Source organism: Nymphaea colorata, chromosome 8 (genome assembly GCF_008831285.2).
Source record: "Nymphaea colorata isolate Beijing-Zhang1983 chromosome 8, ASM883128v2, whole genome shotgun sequence".
Taxonomy (NCBI): domain Eukaryota; kingdom Viridiplantae; phylum Streptophyta; class Magnoliopsida; order Nymphaeales; family Nymphaeaceae; genus Nymphaea; species Nymphaea colorata.
The window spans coordinates 20,806,109-20,815,065 of record NC_045145.1 but is presented as its reverse complement, the minus strand read 5'-3'; the positions used below and the strand labels follow the sequence as shown (position 1 = coordinate 20,815,065).

The following is an 8,957-nucleotide window of genomic DNA, read 5'->3' as shown; positions in this document are numbered from 1 at the left end:
TTTCGCCTTCTTACTTACAGGCGATTAACATCCGTTTTTCATCTACTTAACTTGTGCTCGGCAAATTCATTCCCGATATTTTCATTCGGTTTTCCACTTCAACCAAAACTAGCTGCTTACCTTATCATAATCCTGTATTTAATAAATTGAAAAAATATTTGCATGTCATTTTACCAGCATTTTCTTGGTTTCTTCTTTTGGAAGAGAAATGACTGTTAAAGCGGTGTTTGATTACTCAAGATTTTAAATCTGTAGATCTCATGTGATCTGACGTAGCATGCTTTTTTTGCTAATATTACAAAACATCCATGGTAAAATCTATGTTTCATCAAACTAATGATCTTGGGTCAGAACTAAGATTTACATTTAAGATCTTTATTTTACTTCTTTACATTAAAAAAATGTGGGATTTAAACGAAGAGTTTGACCTTAAATCATGAATATTTTGAATTTCGAGACTAACAAATGTCCCTTAATGAGGCATTCAATTACTTCAAATTTGATCAATAGATTTACTATAGATTTGATACAAAATGTTCTTGTTGATGTGGCAAAAGAGCCACCATAAAATCCAAGGTCTTCCAAACTGCGGATCTTATGTCAAATATAAGATCAACACTTAGAAATCCCAATTTTACCATTTTACATTAAATAAAATGTTTGATTTAAGGTTAGAGGCGTAACAACTGTAATGACTCGACTCACTCTCGTACGAGACTCTAACTTTTGGTCTAGCAGACTCCAACCCATCTTCTAGCAATTTCAGTCATAACCTTAAAAAGGATAAAAAATAAAACAGCCAACGACTTAACAACTCCTTGTATAAACTCTTGAATGTCTTTTGAAGTAAAAAGTTGCAGAGGTTTAGTCCCCCGACTTTTATTGCAACCAAAAGTATATGTCCAACAAAGATGCAAAGGTTTTCAGTAGAAACAAGTCTTGACAATGAAGAGAAGCCATGGATTTATAAGAATGAAGCTCTTAAGGATCTTTCAGAGTTTTCAATACGAGACTAAACTTTTCAATGTGAGGCCTTACCAGTGGGGAAAGTAAATTCATGGATTCCAAAACACGGGGATCTTAGGCTGGGGGCAATCAAACGCCCATCCCAAGTTCTAGCTACAAGGGTGTGATATGACATTCATTATTCTAGCAAACCCTATATTTAAAAACCATGTATTAATAGCAGTTGTGCATAGCTTATACAAGAGCTGAGTTATTTATGCCCACTTGAGGAAATGACCCTGTGCTTGTAAATACAGTAAATGAGGCCTCTACAGCCCAATACCATTATGCCTCCAATTTATAGATCTTAAAGTAGAGGTAAAAGAGGTTTCATTTGGGATCCATACAATAAATTTTAAGAAGCAAGGTTTATAAATCTATCATGCCATGATTGTACTTTTAGAATAAAAGACTTCAAATTTATTAGAAATCAACTATCTAAAATCTTAATAGATCCTACTATTTCAAATCTCGGCTAAAACTTGAGGTTGTCAAACATATCTCAAGACGCCTGAACATAAAAATGGATTTGTGTAGGGGTAGAGCCAGAATTTTTTTTTTATAATGGAGCACTAAATATATCGTTAACAAATTTTTAATTGATCATGGAATAAGGGTAGAGCCAGAATTTTTTTTTTATAATGGAGCACTAAATATATCGTTAACAAATTTTTAATTGACCATGGAATAAGGGTAGAGCCAGAATTGTTTTTTATAATGGAGCACTAAATATATCGTTAACAAATTTTTAATTGACTATGAAGCACTGATATGAATTTCATGAGGCTAACCATATAACTGGACTCAAGTTCACCCAAGATTCAACACTAAATTAACGATTCAAAAAGTGGGCTCCAGCATCCTACATAGACCCTACTACCCTTAATGTGTGGATTTGCTGAACACATCTTTTATAAAAGTTATTCAATTGCATGTACAGGAAATAATGGCGAGAAAATAAAAAAAAAAATTAAAAAATGACAACCGGACAGATTTGAAATGAATGTAATCTTCACAATATTCTATTTTATGGAATGTTCACATATGCGGATTTGAATGTTCGCGTACGTGGATTTGAATCCGAATGAAAAAATTTATGCTATATTTAAATCTGAATTTGACTTTTAAATTCACAACCGAATCGAAATCTAGCTTCTAATCAAATAAGAATTATGTTATGATATATAAAGAACTGACTTTTAAAATGTATGGGAATTAAATATAAGAAAATTTAGCTGGTCATATTAATGCTTATTATCAGATCCAATATTTATTTAAAATTTAGCACACAACTGAATAAGATCAAATATCGAACTTATTTGAAGCAGTCCTATCCAGACATCCCTAGAAAGAGTTACTTGTAGTTCCCAGCACAAACTGTCAGTATCTTTTTGAAACAGTTTTTTTTCTTTTTTAACGTTTCTGCTTTTGGATATTGCGAAAAACACATGGAACTTTTGCACCATTAAGAAAAAAATTTTACAATTAACCCAGGGAATCACTTAATTATACAAAAAACAATGTTAGTAACTGCTGTTTAACCATATCTAATTAGTTGCTTTTTAATATATGAAAGATTCAAGTGAATACTATTTGCATGATCCTAGATAGTTGGGCAAGAAAACTTAGGCATATACGCAGAAAAAATGTACATTTTTACCTTCTACTTAAAAGGCAGAATAGTAATTTCTCAAAATGAACTTATGGACGTTTCTAATTAACCATGAGAAAACGTAGTTTGCTTTTATCAAAATAAAAAGGTTAAGTGTTTTTCCAATCATGGCCTATTCTTTTAGTTTAGTTTCCAGGAAAGATCCCAATTATAAAAGGAGAACAAATCTTACAAATACAGGCCAATATTTTTTTTTAACTAATGGCTAATTTAAACTAATTAAAATAAAAAAATTGTGTTGGCATCTCTCAATTTAGTGAGGAGCAGCTAAGATGTGCATGAGGAGCAATCAATACTGATAGTCGTTCTTGGCAAATCTTCTTTTGCCATAATCTTTTTTCTTGGGGGTGTGTTTGATAGCCTCAGATCTAAGATACAACATTAATCTAATAATTCTGCCCTTTAATTTGTTTAAAGGGACAGCATATCGGAATGGTGTCGTGTACCTCATACCTCATCAGATCCACAAATTTGAGATCCTCGATTATTTTAGAGATGTGCATAATAAATTACCTAAGCCTAGGCATCGGGCGGGCCTGGCCCAGCCTGATAACGAGTCGAGCCCGGGCCAGCACGACACCTAAAACTCGGGTCCGGTCCTTGGCCAACTCAAAAAACCCGAGCTCGAGCTTGACTTGAGTACATTAAAAAAAACATTTTTTAATATAAAATAATACATAAAAATAATTGATGGTAATAATATATATATAATATTAATAAAAAATTAAAAAAAATCATTATCGAGCCAAATCTGTGCTTATCGAGCCCACATGAGCCGGCCCACATCATGTTTTCTTAGGCCCGAACCTGGGCTCCAGTCGGGCCCAGGTACTGGGTATCCGGTGGCAGCTCGGCCCGATCCATAAGCTTAAAATTACCCTAAGGTGTTTGGTTATTTGATATCTGATATGGATTTGACGTTAGTAGAATCCATCGTTCAGAATACGATATGGATTTGACGTTAGTAGAATCCATCGTTCAGAATACGAGTTAGATCTTAAATTTACAGTTTTCAAACCTTTCTTGTTAGTAGTTGTAGGTGGGATTGGAAAGATGTGATCGAGGCAAAGCACGGTGACCCTTTGGACCTGTAGGAAGTCTAAATGGTAGGTGAGGAGAGAAACAGTTGGGAAGGACTTTTTGATGGGCAGTTGATATGACAACATGTTGTCTTTTTATAATAATTCAGTCATTGCGTGAACATCATGTTCCAGCAAGCAAGCACCAAAAAAAGAAACAAAATAAAATTATAAAAAAATGGCGACAAATCACATTCTCAAGGAAATCAGGCCACGCCAAAACTTCTGTACTTCAAAATCTTGAGTTTCACAAACATTTGAAGAAAATATTTGTTTGATATATATATATATATATATATATATATATATATAAGATTCACGAAGAACTTGTTTTATGTAAATATAAAGACGGGCAAATTTACTATTTCAAAGGGATAAAATGATTTTTGGTATTTTGTATAACTTTGTAAACCATTGATTAAATAAATTATGCAACTTAATTTGGTGCCCTCAATCTCAACATCATTTTTGCAGGGGAAGATATTGAGGCCATATACGGTTTGAAATTTGTCATTCATAAGAAATTTAGCCGCAAGGATTTGGGAGACCTAAAAAAATACTTTTTAGGCATTGAAGTTGCTAGATCTAAAAGATGGATATTTTTTATCCCAAAAGAAATTATGTGCTGGACAACTTGCAAGAAGAATGAGGATAACATTGATTTCAAACCAAGCGACTTCCAATGAAGCAACACTTAAGGATCAATGACAAGAGATGCCAGCCATTAAAAGATCATACTTTTTCCAAAAAAGTTGATTGGTTTGGAATTTTCATTCAAGAATAAAAATGGCAAAACCATAATTCCTCCTTCAATTAGAATGGAATCAAAATTCCAGGTTTCGGTTTCCTAATTCTAGAAATAAAATACCATGTTTGTTTGATAATTCCAATTTCTTAAACAATGAGCATTTTGTTTAGATTGGGCTTGAAGTCCTATGACAAGAAGATCCATGTCAGGTTTTCGCATCATTATTGGAGATAGATGATGCTACCATATCCAAATCCTGAGCAAAAGATGAACATGGATAAAGGATTTACTTGTGGATCTGGGAATCCGTCACAATCAGCCCATGGAATTGTTTTATGATGACCAGGGAGCTATCTATATACATAGTTGCAAACTCAATTTTCATGAAAGGACTAAACATAACTGCAACATAGTTCATCTTTGTTATATATATATTCATTACACATCCTTCTTCTTTCAACTTTTATTTTTTCATTTCCTAACGAGGCCCACAATGAAGAAGTTTGGTTGATTTCGTCAACCGCTATGAAACAGTAGCAAAAATGTCTTTTTTTTCGGGGTAAAAGTGTATGGCAAGATTGGCTTTTAGTTTCCTTTCAACAGCAAGCTGAGGCACAAATTTGAATGTTATTGTCAATGCAATCTTTGATGAATCTAGCAAGGATTATGTACAAAAATATAACGAAAGAGAACTGTTCTATGAATATCTGCTATAGCTTAAAAAAATGGCATCAAATAATAATAATTTTTTTTTCATTTCTTTGGTGGATTTGTAGGAGCAAGCAAAATAATTTTACTAGTTTTCCATGAATTTATGGCAGCTAACAATTACATTATTTTCTTTGAATTTCATTAGTTTTTATTAGTTGATGTGAAGCAAGAAATGAAAAAAAAATTTTAGTATGCCAATAAATTTGCTAGCCGAACATTTTCGCAAGAACTATCGGCACAGGAGTTGAATCAATTCAGGAAACGAGAGAATCAGCGATACATGTCGAATCGGCAATATGAACTGGTACACGAAAGGACCCAGAAAAGGATTGTGACATTGATACATGTTGTGTCCTTTTCCCATGTCAATGTCTATCATCTATATATCCAGACTCGTCCAAACTCTCATATAATTGATTTCAAATAAACTATAAATAATACAATTGATGATAACAACAAAGGCACTAGTAACGACCAAAGGCACCAATTCCAATTAGTTACAAGAATCATATCTTTCTCGAGTATGAACATATTAAAATGCGTCGCATTTCTCAACCAAGCTCACCAAATTCCTTTGGGTCAGGATGAGCCCAGAAATGAGCGAGTAGGCCCACCAGCGGCGCATTGATGTAGGTCGTGGGCTCGCTCTCCTGGAAGAAGGGCCTCGAGTCTGGGAAGAGGTCCGTGGTGTTGGGGCCGCCCACGACCGCGCCCACCAACAGGTTCGGGTTCGGCCGAGGGCTGAAGAAGTAGCGGGAACCGGCCTTGCAGCCGATACGTGCCGGGTGAGCCGAGACGGAAGGTAGAGAGCTGCCCCTATGGTGAATCCGCTGGGGATAGTGCTCGCCGTATCCCACCATGTATGACATCTTCATGGGATTATCTCCTAGTATGTAATCCACCTGCGGATCCATCAGAAAAAGATCCAGTAAGTATTTGGATCCGAATCCATATCCTCACCATGAAATCAAACGCACCAAATAATCCTTTAAACTCCTAATAATCTAAGAAAAAGAAAATCCAGATGCGACTGGAGATTTTGGATCTAATTGAAGGTCCGAAAGCGAATAAAAAAGTTTTGGATTTGATTGGGTACTGGATCCGGTTCCCAAGTCAAGTGTTGGTCGAACTCGAGAAGTTGTTCTGGGACAAAACAAGCCGAAAGGACTCTGAAGACAAAGGCACTAAACTCAGGGGCATAATCGTCATGTCGAATTCCTAGAATCGCAAGCCCCCAAAAATTCCTCCTGACGCCTATACAGTGTAAGCCCCGGGCCTTCTCACTTCTGAAATGACGAAATTACCCTGAGGACCAAAATCATTTCCAGCGTCAAAAAAAAAGGGGACGACTCTCAGTAACTTTTGGTTTCAACTTTTTACTGACCTGTTGCTTTGCTATTTGCTTGAGGTGGGCTGGCGTGGCCGAAACCTTGCCACATGGCACCACGTGATTGGAGTGGCTCAAGTAGTTGGAATAAGTCAGCAGCAAGAAGGAGAGCGAGGTTACGTGCTGCATGTTGCTCCCCCCGACCTTGAATATCAACCCGCCTGAAAATCATTTGACAATCCAGGTCAGTTTTCCGGCGATCACTTCAGGCCGAAGTTTTCATTCAAAGTGTGTTATTATCTTTATAAACAACTCAGAAACTTAAGATAAATGATTATATAAACCTGGAGAGTACTCGATGTGAGGATGGGATGTCCCCGGCAGCAGGGAACAGATGAAGTTGTCTGCATTTAGCTTGAAAGACTCCAGGTAATGCGCATTGCCCATCAACACCTCCTGCACCAAATTAGTTTATTATTATAAGAAGACACGAAATAAAACAACCAAACAACTGGCATGAACTGTACTGGAACGCCTGCTTGGAGGAGGAATGTTTGAGCCTTCAACTAAAAAAAAAGAAGAAGAGAGAGAGAGAGAGAGAGAGAGATCGACGGCATAATGCCCACCACGCCCATGGGGATAGCAGCTAGCTTTATGTAGGGATATGGGCTCGGCCATGCGAGCCATGCCAAAGATGGTCAAAAAGGGTCGGTCGAGCCCACATGGGTTCGCCGGGCGCGGGTCCCTAGGTCCGCTTTTAGCAAGTGGGTGGCTTTCGAAAGTCGTTTTCCGGAGCCCTTTCGGGGCTCAAAGCTCGAATCTCTAGGTCACCATACTTTTTGTCGTGAGAAGGAGCAAATAAATGCCCACAACAGAAAATTGAACCGAGTACTAAACGACGCAATCCCCAGTACCTCTCCTTTCTTTCCCTTCTCCGTCCTTATTACGTGAAAAAAAGGTACCTTGGAGATGAGGACGTTGATGCCGGCGTGCTTGTTGTCCCAACCGAACTCGTTAATGGTCTCGTCCGCACCCAGCACCCTCTCGTTCGTCTTGATGTATTCCCGGTAGGTTCGGTCCTCCGACGCCTTGTGCAGCCACGCCGCCGCCCACAGCAGCTCGTCCTGGTTTCACCACCCCTCCCCAAACTAAGTAATGGACACCAAAACACGTAGAGAGAGAACACCAAGAGAGAGAAAGCTAGAGAGAGAGAGGCCGATTTGATCTGCTTGTAAGCAATAGTAAAAGCTAGAGAGAGAGAGAGCACGAAAAACTGAAAAGTGTACAAAGTTAACGGCAACAAAGACTAGTAGAGAGAGAGAGAGACAGATTTGGGTGCTATTTTATTTTTATCTGCAAACAGTAGCGCTAAACCTGAGCGCTTTACAACGGTCAGATTTCCGGCCGACCAACTTACCTGGTAGCCGTCAAAGCTACAGTAAAACGGGCAGACGACGTCATGCAGGCTGTTGCTGTATGCCCCGCGGTATTTATCCGCAAACTCGAAAACCTGCCAAACGGGATCGCAGATCCCGAACCGAAACAGTCAAGAGACACGACGAGGACGCCTAACGGTTGGTGGAGCAAAGAAAGGAAGAAGACGAGAAAACGAGGGACAGCGTAGCCGCGACGGGGAAAACTCACGCTAACGGCTCTCTGAAGCAGAGTCCGAGAATACGAAGGGTCGCGGGACCGGAAAACGATGGAGGCGGCAGCGAGGGCCGCTGCCGTCTCGCCGGCGACGTCCGAGCCCGGGTGCTCTTTGTCGACCTTGTAGACCGTACGGGGCGTGTCCATGTCTTCCGGCCTCTCCCAGCAGTTGTGGTCCGCCACCGCGTCGCCGACCTGCACGTACACCGTCCCCGGCACCGCCGTCGCCTTCAGGAGGTAATCCGTCGCCCACCGGACGGCCGAGAGGGCGTGCTCGAGCTCCGAGCCCATGTTGCGCCCGAAGTCGATGATGCCCCAGGAGAGAAGCGTCCCGGTGAAAGCCATCGGGAAACCGAATTTCACGTTGTCCCCCGCGTCGTAGTAGCCGCCACTCAAGTCTACCTGCATCCAAACAGAATAAAAAAAAACGTGAATAGTGTCAGTCACATTGCGCAAAAGCTACAGAGAAAGATAATAAGGGAGTGCCATTTCCGGCTTACACCGGCGAGAGAGCCATCTCTGAGTGCGGAGTCACGGCGCCAGCTGAGACGCTGGGAGGGCGGGAGCTTGCCGGAGCGTTGACCCTCGAAGAAGAGAATGCACTTGCGGAGGGCGTCGCCGTAGTCGTGGTCAGCGAGAGAAGAGTGGGGAAAGAGGAGGAGGAGGAGGAACAGGGCAGTGGTAAGATGAAAGGCCGCCATGGTCGCCGGAGAAGCAAGGGACGGCGGTAAGAACGGCAGAGTTGCAGAGCATGGAGCCTCGCGT

The 8,957-nt window shown here is 39.9% G+C and overlaps 1 protein-coding gene across 1 annotated transcript; it reads right to left on the bottom strand.

Moving 5' to 3' along the window:
* Positions 1-5,608: 5,608 nt before the first annotated feature.
* On the bottom strand, positions 5,609-8,957 carry LOC116259325 (endoglucanase 8-like). Its single transcript, XM_031637077.2, has 7 exons — positions 8,693-8,957; positions 8,187-8,594; positions 7,960-8,052; positions 7,505-7,666; positions 6,887-6,998; positions 6,600-6,763; positions 5,609-6,117 (listed from the first exon to the last, which is right to left on the bottom strand). Exons 1-7 carry the CDS (start codon positions 8,891-8,893, stop codon positions 5,767-5,769), a joined length of 1,491 nt encoding a protein of 496 aa, XP_031492937.1. The 5' UTR covers positions 8,894-8,957; the 3' UTR covers positions 5,609-5,766.

Excerpts from the sequence above, each read along its gene's own strand:
- LOC116259325 (XM_031637077.2), bottom strand. The coding sequence starts at position 8,893 with ATGGCGGCCTTTCATCTTACCACTGCCCTGTTCCTCCTCCTCCTCCTC. Across the intron at positions 8,595-8,692 it reads GAGATGGCTCTCTCGCCGGT|GTAGACTTGAGTGGCGGCTA; the intron begins GTAAGCCGGAAA and ends GTTTGGATGCAG. Across the intron at positions 6,118-6,599 it reads AGCAAATAGCAAAGCAACAG|GTGGATTACATACTAGGAGA; the intron begins GTCAGTAAAAAG and ends ATGGATCCGCAG.